The 21567-nt window shown below is 38.5% G+C and overlaps 1 protein-coding gene across 1 annotated transcript in view; it reads right to left on the reverse strand.

The window, feature by feature from the left end:
• pou6f1 (POU class 6 homeobox 1) overlaps positions 1-20752 on the reverse strand; it is an 85943-nt gene extending 65191 nt beyond the window's left edge. The window contains exons 1-3 of the mRNA XM_073071123.1: positions 20653-20752; positions 20339-20424; positions 10297-10393 (exon numbers count right to left, since the gene is read on the reverse strand). Coding sequence (XP_072927224.1) covers positions 10297-10350 — 54 coding nt within the window. The 5' untranslated portion in view covers positions 10351-10393; positions 20339-20424; positions 20653-20752. The remainder of the gene's footprint in view (positions 1-10296; positions 10394-20338; positions 20425-20652) is intronic.
• Positions 20753-21567: the final 815 nt, after the last annotated feature.

A 21567-nucleotide genomic window follows, 5' to 3' on the forward strand; every position in this document is an offset into this window, starting at 1 on the left:
TTGGCCATATACACTATAACACTTAAAGCATTGTCAAGCCTGCCTAGAAGTTGCAGGACTTTAACCCCAGGAAAAAGACTGTGCAATCACTCTATCTATGCTCCTTCATGATTTTATACACCTCTATAAGATCACCCCTCATTCTTCTATGCTCCAGTGAGTAAAGTCCCAACATAGAACATGGAACAGTAAAGCACAGGAACAGGCCTTTCGGCTCACAATTTTGTGCCAGACCAATTAAATTAGTAATCAAATGGCCAACTAAATCAATCGCTTCTGCCTACACACTGTCTATATCCTTCAATTTTTCTCACATTCATGTGCTTATCTAAATGTCTCTTAAAAATCCCTAATGTATCTGGCTCTACCACCACCATAGAGAGTGCATTCCAGGCACCTACCACTCTCATGTAAAAAACTTGCCCCTCCAATCTCCTTTGAAATTACCCCCTCTCACCTTAAATGCATGTCCTCTGGTATTAGACATTTCAGCCCTGGGAAAAAGATACTGGCTGCCTACTCTATCTATGCCTCTCATAATCTTATAAAGCTCTATCAAGTCTTCCCTCATCCTCTGCTGCTCCAAAGAATACAACCCAATTTTGTCCAACTTTTCATTATAGCACAAGCCCTCAGGAAGCATCCTAGTAAACCTCTTCTGAACCCACTCCAAATCCTTGACATCCTTCCTATAATGGGGTGATCAGGACTATATGCAATACTCCAGATGCTGCCTAACTAGAATTTTATAAAGCTGAAACATAAGTTCCTGAACTCAATGCAATATGCATTTTTAACCACTCTTAACCTGTATAGCCACTTCCAGGGAGCGATGAACTTGAACCCCAAGATCCCTCTGCTCATCAACAATGTTAAGAGTCTTGCCCTTAACAGTGAACTGTCTCTTTACATTTGACTTACCAAGGTGCAATACTTCACATTTGGCCAGGTTAAACTCCATCTGCCATTTCTCCACCCATATCTGCAAATGATCTATATTTCGTGTATTCCCCCACTTATTTCCCTGTAACTTATTCCCTCTCACTTGTCCTCATGTAAATTGGTAAATTGGTTTATTATTGTCACATGTACTGAGAGTGAAAAGCTTGTCTTGCATATTGTTCATACAGATTAATTCATTACAACAGTGCTTTGAGATAGTACAAGGTAAAACAATAGCAGAATGCAGAATAAAGTGTAACAGCTACAGAGGAAGTACAGTGCAGGTGAACAATAAAGTATAAGGTCATAACAAAGTACATTGTGAGGGCAAGAGTCCATATTGTCATACTAGGAACCATTCAATATTCTTATAATAGTGGGAGAGAAACTGTCCTTGAGCCTGGAGATACGGGTGTTGTGGGAAAAAAAAACCTCAGGAGCAGCAGACAGAATAGATCAGGCCAACTCAGAGAACTGTTTCAGACAAAAGGGTTTTATTACATGATATCATGGAGAGCCCAGACTCCTAAAGCGGAGTTCTGAGACTCTGCTCAACAATGGATTACACTCTTATTTATACCCGAAGCGTATGTGACAAGAAGCACTTAAATCTGAAAAAGGAGGGAACTTCAACTACAATTTGTTAGAATAGTGAAGTTGCACTATATGCCCTTGAGTGGTTATACATTTTCTTAATTGTTAGTTCTCAGGACAGTGTATCAGGCTTTCCCAAGTGCAGACATGTGATGATTCTTAGAACAAGGAAGCATAGACATAGTTATTTTCCCATCCCACCTACAAAGCATATTTCAGTCACACAGTCACAGATAAGTGATTAGGGACTTTGAATTTACATACTAGAAGAAGGTCATTAACCCCTTAACGTTTGTCACAGTGTCTTACTATTTTCTTCCACAACAGGCATTTGTAACTTCTGTCCGATGGAAGAGGGAAAAAGAGAGAATGTCCATGGTAGGTGGGGTCTTTGATTATGTTGATTGATTTACCAAGGCAGCAAGAAGTATAGGCAGAGTCCATGGAGGGAAGGCTGGTTTCCATGATGTGCTAATCAGTGTCCACAACTCTCTGCAGTTTCTTGCTGTCACAGGCAGAGCAGTTGCCACAGCAAGCTGTGACACATCCTGATGGGATGCTTTCTATGGTGAGAATTCAAGGGGAGATGCTTAATTTCTTTAGACTCCTGAGGAAGCAGAGGTGTCTGTGAGCTTTCTTGGCCATGACATCAACATGGTTAGGTCAGGATAGGTTATTGGTCATGTTCACTCTTAACAATGAGCCCACTGCAAAGACACCCATACTTCAAATGACAAAAGCCAATCTTCACTTCAATTTCAAAAAAAGTCACTTCAAGACTTACTGTAATACTCTTCAACCCCATTCAATACAACAAGTTCACCTCCAATTTAATCCCCAAGAGATTTAAGATCTCTTTAAATATGCACTGCTTGGACCAGGCTCTCTCTGAGAATTGAGCGCAGATACACAGCCCAATTTTGCAGGATGATAGTCAAGCAAACATTCTGAGGTTTAACATTGTTGCTGCATGATCTGCATATTTCTAACCTGTAATATGTGTACGAACCATGCAATTCAATTTGTCAAGTAAAACTAAGCCTGTTAGAATGTTATAGTTGAGATGAAAATTCCACTCAAATTGTAATGAAAAATGCATTATGCACTTAAATTTCCAGGGTATTATTATTCTTAAGTTTTGACAGAAAAATACCACCTTTCTAGCCCTCATTGTGTTGTGCATGTTATCACACCTGGGCATAAATGATGGGTTCCTTTATTCTTTCACAAATACATCAATAAACTTCTTTGAAGGTATACTTGGAAATTTCCTGAAGATTCTTTTGTGCAATTTGGAGCACAGAAGAATGAGGAACAACTTTATAGAGGTGTACAAAATCATAGGGTGAACATGCAGTCTGTTTCCCCAGGTTTAGGGAATCAAGAACTAAAGGGTATAAGGTTAAGGTGAGGGGGGAGAGATTTAATAGGAACTTGACGGGCAACATTTTCACTCAGAAGGTGATCAGTATATGGAACGAGCTGACCAAGGAAGTGGTTGAGGCAGGTATATTAACAGCATGTAAAAGGCACTTGGACAGGTCATGGATAGGAAAAGTTTACAGAGGTAAGAGCCAAGCATGGGAAAGTGGGACCAGCTTAGGTGGGAATCTTGGTCAGCATGGACCATTTGACTCAAAGAATCTGCTTTTGAGCTGTATGGCTCTGATTTGGAAGTCTTTTAATATTGGCATGAAATATCTGAACAAAGGATCTTATTATTAGAAGCAGGAAAATGTTATCACACAGATGATAATTTTTATATCACAGTTAGGGATAATAAATCTAAATGTGACAAAAAATGAAAGTAATTAAGATAAAAAAAATTACATTAGCATTAAAACAGATGGAAATTTTGTCAAGACATGAGATTTGAAATAACTTGAAGTATTACACAATTACAGAACAAAGAAGGGTTTCACATCCTTAACCATTACTTTGTTGTTGATTTGCAGATAAAAATTGGAAGCCTAAGATTTATTTGAGCTCCATCCAACCAATTTCCTTTGTATTTTCAAATATTCTGCTATTTTCTAGCTTTATAGTTTTCAGATTGTCTGGAGGCTTTATAAGGCACTGATCACACTGCACTTGCTGGAGTTTAATGAGCAGCTTTGAGCCCCTTATCTAATAAAGGATGTGCTTGAATTGGAGAGGGTCCCGAGGAGGATCACGAGAACCATTCTGGAAAAGAAAGGGTTAATGTATGAGGAGTGTTTGATGACTCTGGGCCTGTACTTGCTGGAGTTCAAAGGAATGAAGGGGATCTCATTGAAAGGTCTGGATAGAGTGGACATGGAGAGGATGTTTCCTGTAATGGGGTAGTCTAGGAGTAGAGGGCACAGATTCAAAATACAACGACGCCCCTTTAGGACAGAGATGAGAAGACATTTCTTGAGCCAAAGGGTGGTGAATCTGTGGAATTTGTTATCACAGATGGCTGTGAAGGTCAAGTCTTTGGATGTATTTAAAGTGGAGGTTGATAGATTCTTGATTCGTAAGGGTATCAAAGGTTACAGGGAGAAAGCAAGAGAACAGAGTTGAGAGACATAATAAATCAGCCATGGTGGAATGGTGGAACAGACTCAATGGGCCAAGTGGCCTAATTTTGTTCCTATGTCTTGTGATTTTATAGATATAATATGTACAATTGTTGGCATTTAAAATCAATTTTAAAAAGAAAACTTACTGGTAATCACATCAGTCTACATTTACATAGCACCTTATATGTACTAAAAGATTCCAAGCTGCTTTGAGTGTCCCAGTCTCAGGTCTGGATTTGCTCTTCTATCAATTCACTTAATTTGGTCTAATTTACATATATTCCCATGATTAGAAACTATATATTGAAGACTTAATTGGATTTGTGCAGTCATAATGATTTTTTACAGGGAGGCTCACTATCTTCTGCATAGAAAAAATAAAATTTTGTGATTAAAATAATTTTGTCTTCAGTCCAATTTTAGCTCCTGTATTTTTCTTTCTGAGATGGATCAGTATATGGTAAATAGACCATAACTATAGAAAAATTAGGCCATTCAGCCCATTAAATATGTTCTGCCATTCAACCTTCACTGATTTTTTCCTTAGTTCCATTCTGTCTTTTTCCTTTTCCACCTGACCAACCAAGAACTTATCAACCTCTACCTTAAATATACCCAATGACTTGATCTCTACAGCCATCTGTGGCAATCAATTCCACAGATTCACAATCTTCTGGCTAAAATAATTCCTCCTGGTTTCTGTTCTAAAGGGATGTCATTTTATCTGGAGGTTATGCCCTCTGGTCTTCGACTTCCCCACTACAGGAAACATCTTCTTGATATCCACTCTGTCCAGGCCTTTCAGTTTCAATGAGATTTCCATCCCCTCCCCTCCCCTCCCCTCCCCCGCACTCATTCATCCTCATATGTTCCTCATATGTTAAGCTTTTCATTCAATTCCTGGGATCATTTTTGTGACCCTCTTCTGGGCATTCTGCAGGACTAGCACATTTCCCCTTAGATACAGGGACCAAAACTGCTCACAATACTCCAAGTGTGGTCTGACCAATGCCTTATAAAACCTCAGCATTACATCCTTACTTTCACATTCTAGTCCTCCTGAAATGAATGCTAACATTGCACTTGCCTTCTATATTACTGTCTCAACCTGCAAGTTAACCTTAAGAGAATCCTGAACTAGGATTCCCAAATTCCTTTTGCACCTCTGATTTCTGAATTCACTTCCCATTTACAAAATAGTCTGCACTTTCATTCTTCCAGTCAAAGTGCATAACCCCACACTTCCCAACACTGTATTCCATCTGGCCACTCTACCAACCTGTCCAAGTTTTTCTGCAGACTTCCTGCCACCACCACACTACCTGTCACTCCATCTATCTTGGTACTGTTATCACAAAACCATCATTTCCTTCATCCAGATATAAAGTGAAAACTTCCAATCCCAGCGTTGACCCCTGCAAAACACTATTAGTCGCCTGCAGCCATCCTCAAAAGGACCCCGTTTATCCCCACTCTCTGACATCTGCAAGTCAGCCAATCTTCATTCCGTGCCTCTTAGACCATAGGCTATTATCTTGTTTAACAGCCTTGTGTATGGCACCTTATCAAAGGCCTTCCGAAAATCCGAGTAAATAATGTCCACTAACTCCTTTGTCTAATCTCTCCTTGTCTCAAATTGGGACGATTTTGATTACTCTAGGGTGAATCATTAAATCAGCTGAACTCCTAATCTCAAAAGGTATTAAAATAAATAGCCTATCTACACTATCCAAGTTTACAGCTGTCGTAAAAACCAGCTCTAATCTCTATAGAGACTGTCTTTTCTGGGTTGCAGCATTTCTCTAACAGATTTTTAAAAATTCTTTCCTTTTTTAAGTGGGGAAAGAAAATGCGGCTGTTATACTATTTTAGTCTGGACATCATTATAAACCTGCCATCCAATGAATTACATTTTGAACTGTAGTCCCGTCAAATCTGTGTAAGCAAATACTGAAGATGCTGAATTGTGCTGAAGTCTGTTCAATGGACAATGGGAACTGTCACCAACCTACCTCTGCGCCTCGTCTTCACTTACCGCCTCACCAACCTTTGTGTTCAATAGATGATCCTCCGCAACCCCCAACATTCACAATTCTTAAATTACAATTCACTCCAAGGTGCTCTGGCTTACTATGTCTGTACCAATACTTAATTCCCCTTCCCATGGCAGCTTCCTGCACATGCACAGGAGATACAACAACAATGAAAAGATATAAAATGTAGAACAAAGGACAACAAACCTTTCACTTTCTTCCTCCAGTGTACAGTAATCCTGCCACATGAATCAATAATTTACTTATACTTCTGATCTCGAAGGTGGCATTCATTTACGCCATCTGTTATTACATTGGGGGGTGAGGGGAACCAAACACAGACTGGATGACTTTTTAGAGAATACCTCTGTTCAGTCCACAAATGTGGTTCCAACACGTTCAAACAAAGTTCAATACAAGCTTGAAGTACTGCATCTCATCTTCTAACTGGGCATATTACAGTTTCAGGACCCAATATTAAGATCAATAACTTCATAAGATCAGTATTTGTTTAAGATTTACAGCATTCATTTCACATTCATCTACTACTCTCAGATAAGGATCACTGACCCAAAGATTTAACTGGTTTCTCCTTCCACAGATGCTGCCAGACTGGCTGAGCTCTTCCAGTACTTCCTGTATTTGTTACAGACTCCAACATCTGTATTTTCATTTGTTCTCCACCCTAAAGTTTCACTTCATTTACCATCACTGCACCATGTCTGCAATGTACACTCTCTACAAAATGCACAGGAGTTACTCGCCACAGCATTTTCTAAAGCATTTGCCAAACACGTAACCTCTAGCCTCTATCAATGTAACATGGTAGTTCAAAACTATAACATTTCTGGTTTGTGTCATTCTCAACTTTTAAGATCTCCCTGTCAAGACTTGCACATTCCTCATATGGTTTGTATAGGCAATTTCTGGACAATTCAAAATAATAAGGTACTCAGTGATCATTATTGCCAACTCTTTGATGGAGAAAGTTGTAGACAATTTCCTTGAGAAGCTACTGACACATGGCGTGAATTACTCCTTGAATATTTTCACCAATCCCTCTGATGCACTATAGTTTTTAAAACCTTAGTTAAAACTTGAAGTTATCTGCAATGGAATGCTCGTCCTTTCAGCTTTTGATATTATGTTCATGATATTCTATTGAACTTAAATTAAGCTTTCAGATTGAAAACCCTGGATCATTTCCAAGGGCATTTAACTTCCTTGCCCGCTTTTTGTATCAAGTGAATACAGCCTATGCATGTTGAAATAAATTAAAAACTACAAGTTAAATCTATAAAAACTAATCTCAATCTTTAACCTGTGGGATCTATTTGAATGTACATTAGGTATTTGTATCTAACAGCCTATGAACAAAAGTGATCCTTGCAGCATCAATTACAAATTCACCAGATAAGGCATCAAATCATTTACAGAGTGACTGAGTGGAACATTTATAATACAAGAAAATCCTGGACAGCATGGCACAAATTTTGCATGAATTAGCATGTACGAGCTTAACTCAAACCCCAATCATGCATTTACAGAACTTGGAACGGACATTCATGTTAGTAGACTGAACATAGTAATGATCTGTGCTTCTTATATCTCATTTACATAAGCTAATTAACATTAGAAGAAATAGGGTTAGCGTTTCTCTATAATAGGTTTTTCTCTATAATATGCAAAATCTAAATCCTTTAAAAATATTCCCACAAATAATTGTAATGCTATAACTGAGACTGTATTAATGATTTATGCTAATCAGTTAACATTTCATATAGATATTAACTTAGTTACAATTCTAAAATGCCAACCCTGGTCTTTATGAAACTAGGGGGTATAATTGTTATTCATCAGGGAGTAAGTATTAATGTAATATGCTAATTGAATCTACTTTACAAATGAAGTTAATTACAGATCAACTTTTCCAGTAACTTGAAGCCTAGAGGTCCTACCTTAAAAAATTGAGAATGGAGGTAATATCACAATGGGCCTAACTTTAGGGAATAGAATGCAGTAAAGTACAACAGAAAGCTCTTGAACAGCAGTTTATTGAATGAGGTAGCAGGCCATCCCATTATCAATGGCTTCAATCGCCTATAAAAATAGCCATTTTGCCATTTTCTTCTGTTTATTCCAGTGCGGTAAAATACAGCAATATTAGTCACATAAGAAGAAAGTAATTCTTTGAGAGGCATTTTGAAATCCTCATGATAAATGGGGAAGATGGGGGATTTAAGAAAAGAAAATCCCAAATTGATGTGAGTTTGCCCATTTCCATTATAAATGCATCTGAGGTAACCAATGATGGAGAAATGATTCATACAAGCTCTGTTCTGGTATTATGTTCAATTTAAATTTAACATTCATAAGGTAGATTCGCCAGGAATCCAGGAAACCTGTTAGCTAAAAAGAAAGCAAGCCGGTCCAATCCATCTTTTGACAGCACTACTTGTGTGCCAGGAAGAGCAGGAACATCAAACAAACCCCCTTCCCACTTCGCAACTGTAGATATGACCCCCACTAATCATCATCTGAAACATCCACATTTGCTAGTCACCTTTCCTAAAAGACTTTAGATTTCCAGTCAGCAGACAGCCTGATGGTTTGGAAACGGAGTAAAAACATCATAATAAGATCTTATCATCAAATTCTAACAACAGTCCTACACACACAAACACTTCCCATATACCTCCATGGAACAATCTGCGCCTTTTTATTTCTTCGTTTAGCCTTTTAATTTGGAAATGTTTACTAGTTCTTTTATGGATGTTCACAAATACAGTAACTGCTGGTCCAATAGGTGTAAGATCCCAAGTATGAGCAAACCCTTAAAAGTCATAAATGGTTGTAATTTACATTATATATAACTGAGGCCATGCAGTTGCTTTTCAGAAATGGTATAATGTTATTATTTTGTCCTTCTGCTGCAATGGTTTCCATTATAAATATATATTTTTTAAAAACTGCAGATGCTGGAAATCTAAAATAAAAACAGAAAATCCTGGAAATATTCAGCAGGTTGGCCCACATCTCTCAGAAGAGAAACAACAAATGTTTCAGGTTGAAGGCCACTCATCAGAACTGGATAGGAGACCCTTCCATCACTTTCTCTTTTTATCTGTTAAGAACACATTGACGCAATACATTCAATACATTTAACTGGATATGAAACTCAAAGTTGAAGAGGTTACTCTTAGAGAGTCATTAAGTGCATGACAATCTTTTTAATACCTCAGGTTAATCCACATAAAATGCTCAAAGTTGCTAAGAAAAGTAAAATGCAACTTTAATCTAACTTAGAATCAAGGGAATTGCATTTGCTTAGCATCAGCAGTCTCTAACAGCTGGCGGCCCAAGTCCAAGAACTTGATCTAATGAACACTAATGTCATGAATAGGTCAGGAAATGTACAAATAAATCATACCTAGTCCAATGACTGCACCCAAGCCTCAAAAAACCACACTGGTTGTACAGTGAGTACACTTTCTTTACTTTTTAAACATGTTTTGAAAGAGGCTGTTAAATGAAATCCTTAAACAGTGTTGTGCAGCACCAAAAATCAATTTTATGAAAACTTATACTGCTGAGTAGTGAAATCAACTGTAGTTACACAAGGAGTAGGACTATATATATGCACATATACACAAATTTCTGCTTTATTATCTGTTGTGTTGCCTTATATTGCTCCTAATGCTACTCTCGACCCTTCTAATTTTTTCCCACTTCCTTTGCTGAAGAGAAGCAGCTATGGAGGGCACAAGAGATAACTAGTATCCAAAACAGGTTTGTTCCTTCCTTGTAGAACAGTTAACATTGGGAACCTGTTCCCTGGAGTATCCAGGGCAAAACCCAAATCCTGCCACTTATTATCACAATGCCTTTGAACATTAACCCGCTTTTTAAATCATTAGACTTCCTAACTGCAGTTCTAAGATCAAATTCAACATCAAAAGATAGAGATAATTGTGGTTTTGTATTACCAGGTGGAAAAACACATGTTTTAAAAGTTTAGTCAGTCATTTAGTAGTAACATAATTTATATTACTTGTTTCTCTTTGAAAATTAGGTGTATTAACACAAACCTAGAAAAACAGTGTTACATTGTAACAATTAAGTAGTTAGTATTCATTTAAAATAGAATAGGAGTAAAGAATAGTAAAGGGGTAACTGCGTCATACCTGCTTTGTGATACACAAATTATCACCCTGCTCTGACAAACTGCCCGTTTCCATTTTACATCACTGAAAGAAAAGGTTTGATCTGCCTTATTACACCCTGGAGAGCAAAATAAAAATGACAAAATTAGTTTAAAGAAAATTAATTAAAAAATTGACTGTAAAATGATTGACTGCCTGTTTGATGTACCATTGTACTGAATCATTTGAATACAATCTCATGCATATAAATTTTAATGAATACTTGGTCATCAGTTGTTCATTGAAATAACATGCTGCTAAACAGCAGCTTATGTGAATAAAGTATTCTGCTCAGAAAAATATAAGTTGAAGTGTGTTAAATCATAAATTGGTGATTCTGACCCTACTTAATGGGACTACATGGATCTGAATTTCCTGAACTTTTCCCCAAAGGAATGCCTAGTTTAAGGACAAGAAATGGAAGATGGTAAATTTGTTTATTATTGTCACATATATCATGGTATAGTGATAAACTTTGTTTTCCATATCATCAATACAGATCATTTCATTACAACAGTGATGTTGTAAAACAATAACAGAATGCAGAATAAATTGTTACAGTTGCAGCGAAAGTTCAGTGCAGGCAGACGATAAAGTGCAAAGCCATAACGAGTTAGATTCAGTCAAGAGTCCATTTAGGTAGCATTTAGGTAGTAATCATTCTAGGTAGCGGTTCAGTTGCCTTATAGCAGTGGGGTAGAAGCTGTCCTTGAGTTTGTTGGTACATGCTTTCAGGCTCTTGTATCTTCTGCCTGATAGGAGTAGGGGGGATGCTCAGAGTAAACAGAGTCTTTGATTATATACTACGGTTTCCACAAATATTTCTTAGATATTTTTAGGCATTCTCAAGGAAACAACCAGTCTGTGCCTAAAGGATATAAAGACCAACCAATGAAGTAGGTGATTGGGTAGACTTTGCTGCCTATCACTTCTCAACACTCACAAGCTACTGCCAATGAATCTTTTCCAAAAACTGTCAGCAAACTGTTTTACCCTTCACCAACACATTCCCAACATAATCAAGCTCCCATCCTTGTAGCTCTTTTTTATTATTTCTTAAATGGGATGTAGGCTTTGCTGGTAAGGCCAACATTTAGTACCAATCCTTAACTGCCCTCGAGAAGGAAACAGTGAACTGTTTTTGAATCATGGTAGCCTTCCTAAAAATGCAGCTCCCACAGTGATATTAGATGGAATTTTTACCTAGCAAAAGTGAAATAATGGTATGTAATATATTTCTGAATGTAACTTTCACTCAGTGGCCACTTTATTCAGTACACCGGCATACCTGCTCATTAATGCAAATATCTAATTAGTCAATCCCGTGGCAGCAACTCAATGCATAAAAGCATGCAGACATGGTCAAGAGGTTCAGTTGTTCTAACCAAACATCAGAATGAGGAAGAAATGTGATCAAAGTGACTTTACCCATGGAATGATTGTTGGTGCCAGAGAAAGTGGTTTAAGTATCTTAGAAACTACTGACTTTCCAGGATTCTCACACGAGTCCCTAGAGTTTACAGAGAATGGTGCAAAAAAACAAAAACATCCATTGAGTGGCAGGTCTGAGGGCAAAAATGCCATGTTAATGAAAGAGATTAGAGGAGATTGGCCAGACTGGTTCAAGCTGATAGGAAGGCAACAGTAACTCAAATAACCATGCATTACCACAATGGTGTGTGGATAAGCATCTCTGAATGCACAACACATCAAAACCTGAAGTGGATGAGCTACAGCAGCAGAAGACCACACCGGGTTCCACTCCTGTACCTAATAAAGTGCCCATTGAGTGTATAAAGTGACTAGCTAGCTAGCATTCCCACATACCTGCTGTCGTAGTCTTTCTCAGTAATAGAGGCCAAGGGCTTGAGTAATGTTATAAAAAAAAAGCCTTGGCATTTTCCTGCACCAGTAGTTGGGGGAGATGGAGACAGGGAGGTGGGGAATAATTGCTTAGGGTAGAAAACTCGATGCTAAAAAGCAGTTTTCTTTTTTTCTGCATCATATCAAACTTCTCAAGTATTGTAAGTGGATGCACTTATATATACAAGTAGTGAGAATTGCCACTTGGATGATGGAAAGGCTCTGTGGCATCAGGAATTGGGTCATTTGCTTCAGGATACTCAGCCTATATTCTGCTCTTGTGGCTACAATATTTAATTGGCTGGTGTCTTGAAGTATTTGTATATATTTCTGCCATTCCACGTTAAGGGGCAAAAAATGCAGTTGACAGATATACATTTATGCTAATTATGTGCACAGGAGTCATAGAGAAGTACAGCATGGAAATTGACCCTTTGGCCCATCTATTCCATGCCAAAACCATTTAAACTGCCTACTCCCAACAACCTGTACCAGGACCACAACCCTCCATATCCCTACTCTCCATGTATCTATCCAAACTTCTCTTAAGCATTGAAATCAAACTCACATGCACCTCTTGTGTTGGCAGCTTATTCCACACTCTCACGATCTCTGAGTGAAGAAGTTTCCCCTCATGTTCTCCCTAAACTTCTCACCTTTCACCCTTAACCCATGACCTCTGGCTGTAGTCCCATCCAACCTCGGTGGAAAAAGCCTCCTTGCATTCACCCTATCTATACCCCTTATAATTTTGTATACCTCTACCAAATCTCCTCTCAGTTTTCTACATTCTAAAGAGTAAAGTCCTAACCTATTCAATCTTTCCTTGTAACTCAGGTCCTTCAGACCTGGTAACATCCTTGTAAATTTTCTCTGTACTTTTTCAACCTTGTTTATATCTTTCCTGGAGGTAGGTGATCAAAACTGCACACAGTACCCCAAACTAGACCTCACCATGCCTTATACAACTTCAACATAACATCCCATCTCCTGTACCCAATACATTGATTTATGAAGGCCAATGTGCCAAAAGCTTTCATTATGACCCTATCTACCTGTGACACCACTTTCAATGAATTATGGATCTGTGTTCCCAGATCCCTTTGTTCTAGTGCACTCCTCGGTGCCCTACCGTTCACTGTGTAAGACCTGGTTGGTCCTACTGAAGTGCAAAACCTGTCTGCATTAAATTCCATCTGCCATCTTCAGCCCATTTTCCCAACTGATGCAGTTCCCTCTGCAAGCTATGATGTCTTCCTCACAATTCACTACACCCCCAATCTTGGTGTCATCCACACATCTACAGATCCAGTTAACCACATTATCATCCAGATCATTGTATAGATGACAATTAACAAAGGCCCCAGCACCAATCCCTGTGGCACACCACTAATCATAGGCCTCCAGTCAGAGAGGCAACCCTCTCATATCACTCTCTAGCCTCACTAAAGTCGACGTAGACAACATCTACTACCTCGCCTTCACCCACTGGTAATTTCCTTGAAAAACTCTATGTGATTGGTTAGACATGACTTACCATGCATGAAGCCATGCTGACTATCCTTAATCAGTCCGTGTCTACCCAAATACTTATATACACAGTCCCTTAGAATACCTTCCAATAACTTTCCCACAACAGACACACCAGCCTATAATTTTCTGGTTTCAGTTTAGGACCTTTTTTAAACAGCGGAACAACATTGCTATCTCAATCAGTGACCACCTAGCATCAGTAGGCTCACTGCCTAAGGAAACTAGTGACCTAACCAGCCAACTGAACTCACATCTTAACAAAAATTTCACTCACACTATTACACCAAAAATATCCATTGAAAGATGTCAACTCTGATACTGCAAAAAAAATGTCTTCCAATACTTTGTACTCAAGCCTGCGAAGTGACCTTCTGGATTTGAGAAGTCAGTGCTACCAAATGAGTCATTGGTAGCAATAATTGCTCTTATTTTTTTCTTTTCTTTTTTTTGTACATATACTTTGTTAAATACCCTGTAAATGTCATATTAAATTGCCATAATCTAGATTTTATAATGTTTCTTTACAAATTGTTTGGCAACACATCAATTTTGTTTGTCACTGTACAAATCTTCAAAACAGAGGAAAGAAAAATGAGATACAGTGGACTCTAGTTAATTAGGCCATTGGTTAAATCAAGGCAGCCGCTGATTTGGGACAACTCTTAAAGAACAAAAAACAATCAAGAAAATCGTCGGGATTCATTTTGGGACACTATGTCACTTAATTAAGACAGGAGACTATTGCTGAAGTTTCTAATTACCGTCAGTTACCTGCACTTGTTTTGGCTGTTAAACACTACACCATGTTTAGAGCAAACAGTTTTTAAATACTGTCAGTTGTGTATGTTTGTGATAAAATGCAGTGATTTTTGACACTGATAGTTGGTGAGAAGTAAAGCAGTAAGACAAGTTAGAATTGTTTTGCTCACTGCGGTTTCAAGCTTCAAGCTTGGAGATGCCAGAAATGGCTGTGAATGAAATGAAACATTTTCACTACTTCAACAAGTTCAGAACTATGAAGAATTTGAAGTTACCAAAAATCATCTTGAATATTACAATGAAAATGAAGATTTGTAGGATACAATTGCCGAAAGCATTGTACGAAGACAGTCCACTATCCTGCACCAGGTGTCTGTGCTGATTTTGTTCATTTACAGTCAATCAGAAGAATGAGTATACACTCATGAGTATCAGAGTATACACTCTGGATGAATTCTACCATTGATTACGATCAGGAACTACAGTTTTATACTACTGTACTCGTATTGTTAGTGTTCTAATTTGTTAATTAGGTCTCCATTTAAATACATAATTTGTTACTCAGTTTGTTATTTTTATTTGGTTTGAACAATTTCCATGGAATTTCGGCTAATTGAGGCAGCCACTTAATTGGGCCAAAATGTACTAGTCCCGATGTGTCCCAGTTATCTACTGTATTTCAGTTCCCTATCCCAACACGGCCAAAACTTCTTGCTAAATCATTTTTTTTAAACTTGTTCTTGATTAGTGGGTGACAAGGCCATCATTGCTACCAATTCTGGTTGTTCTGAGAAACAAGTTAGGACTTTCCTCTTGATGTGCTGCCATTGTTGTGACAACAATGTTCTCATGATGATATTAGAAAGGCAATTCCAGGATGTTGACCCAGGAATATATAGAAGCTGTAAAATAAAATCAAAGGAAGTGGTTTGCAACTGGAAGGGAACTCGGAGATGATGGCACTGCTATGGAATTGCTGCTCTTCCCCTCTGGGTATCAGTCAAAGGAAAATAAGAGATGCCATCAAAGTCAGTCTGGTGAGTCACAACAGTGCATCTCTAATACAATCATGGTACAGAAAGGGGCAGATACAAGTTCAAGTATTACAAGTGGCTTATCAAATACACTACATCATAAATGCTGCCAAGCACAACCCTAGCTCAACTTTTTCTACCAACTAGTTGTGCTACCAAGATCAGTTCAAAGTAAATTTATTATCAAAGTACATATATGTCACCATATACAACCCTGAGATTCTTTTTTTTGCAGGCATACTCAGTAGGAAGATATTCTGCCTTTCATTTATTGGAGATTGGTGCTGCTAAATATGTGTATGTAAATATTGCATACCACTTGTCCCATGATATGTCCTGATCCTGCTATAGACTGTCATCGTCTGCGTTATTATCAAAGGACCTATGAATGGTGTTTCATTTGTAGGCAAAGAACCTGACTTATAAGATTCATGGGACATCAAGTATTGTATCCCAATAATATTGTTGGGTATGGATGAATGACTTTGAACAAACACAATTTTATCGTATCTCATGAAGCAATGAAAAGGGGTGCAATGCCAAATTAGAGCAATCTCCATCAAATTAATTATAATCAGGTCACAGAATCTCCTGACAGATGTTTCAATTTGTACAATGCAGTGGATCCAGGAGACTATTCCCTGGCTGGTAAGCAGAAATCCCATGTTATACACTATGTATTTAAGATGTCATTTTCCCAACTAAGTTAAGAAATACCTCTATTTAAGAAGGGAACAAGGGAAAACCCTGAGAACTACAGACTGACGAGTCTCATGTCATTGGTAGGGAAGTTACTGGAGAAAATTCTTAGGGATAGGATATATGAGCATTTAGAAACCCATGGCCTTATTAGGGAGAGCCAGCATGGCTTTGTGAGGGGCAGTTCGTGTCTTACCAACTTGATAGAATTTTTTGACAAGATGACAAGAGAAATTGATGAGGGTAGGGCGGTGGATGTTGTCTGCATGGATTTTAGTAAGGTGTTTGACAAAGTCCGTCATGGGAGGCTAATCCAGAAGATTAAGATGCATTGGGTCCGCAGATTAAGATGCATTGGCAGTTTGGATTCAGAACTGGCTTGCGCATAGAAGATAGAGGATAGTGGTTGAAGGAACTTATTCAAACTGGAGGTCTGTAATTAGTGGTGCTCTGTTGGGATCTGTGCTGGGACCTCTGCTATATAAATATACGATATATATAAATAACCTGGATGAAAATGTAAAGGGCTGGGTTAGTAAGTTTGTAGATGATACCAAGATTGGTAAAGTTGTGGATAGTGTTGAGGACTGCCAAAAATTACAGTTCAATATAGGTCAGTTGCAAATATGGGCAGAGAAATGGAGTTTAACCCAGATAAATGTGAGGTGATGCACCTTTGTAGAGCAAATTCAAGAAGATTGTTAATGGCATGATCCTTAACAGTGTTGCTGAGCAGAGAGATCTTAGGATCCAAGTTCATAGTTCCTTGAAAGTGGCTACATAGGTCAATAAGGTGGTTAAGAAAGCTTATGGAATGCTTGCTTTTGTTAGTTGAGGCATTGAGTTCGAAAGTCAAGAGGTTATGTTGTAACTTTATAAAATTCTGCTTTGGCCACATCTGGAGTATTGCATACAGTTCTGGTCACCACACTACAGGAATGATGTTGAGGCTTTGGATAGAGTGCAGAAGAGGTTTACCAGGCTGCTGCCTGATTTAGAGGGCATGTGCTATCATGAGAGGCTGGATAAACTTGGGTTGTTTTCTCTGGAGCATCAAAACTGAGGGGAGATCTGATAAAAGGATTAAGAGAGATTAAGATTAAGAGAGGCAGGAGTAGACAGGGAGTATATGTTACCCAGTGTTGAAATGTCTAATACCAGAGGGCATGCATTGAAGGTGAGAAGGGGTAGGTTCAAGGGGGATGTAAGGTATATGTTTTTTTACCCAGAGAGTGGTGGATGCCAGGAATGCACTGCTTGGTATCATGGCAGAGGCAAAAACATTAGGGGTTTTTAAGAGGGATGGAAGGAAGATGGAGGGATACGGACATGCACTAGGCAGGAGGGATTAGTGTTTGGGTGTTTTTGAATGCTTTTCAGCTGGTTCAGCACAACATTGTAGGCCGAAGGACCCTGTGCTGCACACTTCTACGTTCTATGTTCTAATATAAGGAGGCTTTCAGGCAGGATAGTATGTTTAGAGAAGTAAACGTTTAAGAAACTATAATCACACAGAAGTAAATTTGCAACTGTTAATTCCAATTGTGAGTTCATTGCCTGAGAAATTACATACCTCAAGATTGTCAAATGTGAAGCCAAACATCTGCTGGAAGCCAGAACTATCCAACACTATAGTAATCAATCTTCTCCAACGTCCACATTTGCTCATGTTGTCAAAAAATAATAAGTAATATTTTAAATGGACTGTATATCTAGATATATCAAGTTCTACTATAATCTTAGCAATTAGTATTCTGCTGTTGGGAGAAACCCTTTCTTATGCAATGGGCAACATACAAACAAATGAATGCCCAGAAAGTGCCAAAGCTATGCAGACATTGCAAGATAGGAAGAGAATTTTAAATTGTAAACACTGGTGGACAAGGAGTCAATGCAAATCACCGCGTACCAGGGTGATGAGTAAATGGGGCAGATGTGGGAACGTACTTATGTAGAAAAGTTCTGAGTAGTTTGCAGATGTTGGGAGATGGAAGGCTAGTCAAAAGAACATTGCAAACTGCAAGAAGACAAAGACACACTTTCATGTGTTAACATTGGATGAGCTGAAGCAGGAGTAGATGGGCACAATATTACCAAGGTGATAGGAGGCAATCTTTGTGATAATAACTTTATAATTCTAAATCCTGGGACACCATGATTATGAACTGCCCAATTCAGCTGAGACAGTGCCTGGGAAGGGCCATAAATTAGTCACAAGGTTACAGGGGATTAGGGTAGAGGTCAAAGACAGTTTTCTACTGCTTAGATGAAAGAAATTACAAATCATTTATGAGTTCCTATCCTATGATATACAGTCAACAGACGTGTTAAGAAAAATAGTACTTAACTGGGTGCCATTGAAAATTATGGCATGACAACAGGCAATGTCCCCAGATTTCAATTAACCCAGCATCTTTACTATTTTAGGAAGAAAGTAACAGATTTCCATTATCCTTTGTGAGTTAAAATGCTTCTTGATCTCATTTTTGAATGGCTCTGCAGTCATTTTAAGAGTAAGCCCTCTCAGTTAAGATTTCCTCATCAAAGGGAGCTTGCTAGCTACAAAAGGTTTGCAAACTCTTTTATTTGAGAACAACTAACATTTTTATTTTGATGAAAAACCAAGGAAGTCTAAATGCTTGATTGTCTGTCTTTCCATGGACTCAGAGACTTTGTTCTTTAACTTTTATGATCTCCCCAGTTCCAGATTTTGCAACAAAAAAAAAACAGGAGCAGCAGGATGGATCTGACAACTTCCTGTCTAACACTGACATTAGTCACACTTATCCTCATGGGATCTCTGCTCTCACATCCTTTACCAACCAACACTTGGGTTGGGTGGCAATATGTTTAGTACTTAACAAGAGTAGTCTGTACCTCTTAAGTTCATACAGCTTAACCACTCAATTCTTCTTAGATTTTAGGACAGCATCTATATGGTTCACTTTGAACATTTATTGACTTTTTAACTCCTGTTTTAACCACCATAAGCTGCAGAAATGCTTAATAAAAATTAAATACCCTTGGTGTGTTAAACAGCAGTTTAAATCTTGGGTAATGTGAGTAATGGCCACATTCATCAATCATGGTGTTGCCCTATAGTCTTTTGTAAACTATGAACAGTAATGCTATCTCTTTTTTTAATGAAAGGGCCCAATGATAAAAATATAGAACAGGGATTCCCAATTTTTTTAATGCCATGACCCTTACCATTAACTGAGGGGTCCTTGGGGTTGGGAACCCCTCAACTAGATGGGTTCAGTGGATCAGGTAGTATCCTTCATCTGAACTCCAGATGAAGGGTATCAACCCAAGACATTGACTGTCCATTTCCCTCCACAGATGCCAGATGACGCACTGAGTTCCTCCAGTAGTTTCTAGTATCTGTAGTCTTTTGTTTTCAGTTAACTAACATTGACACATGTATACATTCTAATTTGTGGGTGGTGAACAAAACTAGTTCTCAAACCAAATGGCTTACTAAGCTATTTCAGAGGTAAGTTAACACTCAACTATGTTGATAAGTGTGGAGTCACAATGAATCATAGGTTGAAAGCTACTTTTCTACCAAGACTGCTCAGAACTTAAACTGCTTAATTCAAATCATCTGAAATCTCAAATCCTTTCCCTAAGATCCTCCTTTGTGTTATCTCTTACCACATGATTCTAATTACTGTATATCTGATTTATTTCACCACAAATGAAAAACAAAATGACCTAAAATGATAAACGTGCTTGTGCTTTATATCACAAGCTCTCCCTCTCAAAAGATGCAGCAATTGAAGCAATCACCGGCAGAAGCTTCTACGCTTGCGCAGCAACAACTACCGCCTTCTCAGCAGTCCCGCGGGACACATTCCTTATGAGTGCACGAGAAAGCAAGTGCGCGTGCAGTAGTGGCGCGCGCTTCCGCTCCACAGCAACACGTCACGCGGCCGAAAAGAACCGGCGCCTTGTCTCTGGTGCCATAAATTTATAAATTATGCTAATGGCGGAGAAAATCCAAATGAGGCTAGACTACCTCCGTCCTCCTCCCCGCTACCTCGCACGTATTTATGTCGGAGATAGATAAATATATTTATATAAACGCCCGCTCACTCCCACAACTCCACTCAGCATTACCTGCGCCTACTTACCGTTATTTATTAATGCCCCAGCTTCGGGAAAGTGCCTCGGAAACTGTCTCCTCTTGTTTGCGAACAATTTTTTTTGTTTGAAGCGACTTAAAGAACAAAAAAAAGTCAAGTTTTTTTAGAAATTGAGGCGAACGACAAGAAGTATACTGGATAAGGAGGGAGCATTTTGCATCGATAAAAAGCGGGCCTTGAGAAATATCTCCATTTGTTTTATTTCTTCATAGTTTTCACCAATTTAATGCAAACGTTTAGAGCTCCTAAACTCCTAAAGAAATTGCCTTCTCGAGCTTCCTTTGTAATTAAAAAGAACGTACCGGCTTCGATAAACATTGCTCGTTAGCACTACGTTATGAACATAATTTATGCAAGGCGAGTCTGCATACGACAAAAAAATATGTTGATGTTGCCTTTCCCATCCGTGGTGCCAGATGGCGCGCTTTCCTTCTTAAAGAGACAACGCCTCCAACCTACTTCAGTTTTCGGTGCAAAAGTGGAGGTAGCACTATCACCTGCGACTTGGCACAAAACAGGTTAGCTGAGCGGAATTGAGGACGGCTTCAGTTCTGAGACTTGCTTTGTTGTTTTTTTTATATATAAATCCACAACCTTTAATAATGAGTCATTGCATTTCCTTTTGAAAATTATATTTATCGAGGATGATTTTTATGCCAAGGTTAAGGGGAAAACAAAATAGACAATTATCTCCTTTGGAATTGAAGGTGCATCTCATACAGTTGCTTCAATGCAAATAAAACCATGTCAGTTTTATTATTGGATTGACACAAGATTCTGGAGGAGAACTTTGCACAACAGTGGACTTTACAGATGCATATTCACAAAAGATTCCACAGATGTTGGAAATCTTGTTCTAGTTGTTTTATTTTTTGCATGTGTAATTTTTACTTTTTCACATGAATGTCATGTCTAAACCTACGTGCCTGTGATGCTGCTGCAAGATTTTTATTGTACCAGTATGTACGTATGTCTTTTGCATATGACACACCTCTTTGAAATTTCCATTTCTCTCCATATATGCTGCCCAACCTGCTGAGTTCCTAGTCGTCATGTGTTAAGGAGGTTCACAAGGATGATTCTGGGAATGAAAGGGTTATCATACGAGGAATGTTTGATGGCACTGGGTCTGTACTCGCTGGAATTTAGAAGGATGGGGGGAATGTCATTGAAACCTTTCAAATGTTGCAAGGCCTAGACAGAGTAGATGTGGAAAG

Source organism: Hemitrygon akajei, chromosome 18, assembly GCF_048418815.1.
Source record: "Hemitrygon akajei chromosome 18, sHemAka1.3, whole genome shotgun sequence".
In the NCBI taxonomy this organism is placed as follows: Eukaryota; Metazoa; Chordata; class Chondrichthyes; order Myliobatiformes; family Dasyatidae; genus Hemitrygon; species Hemitrygon akajei.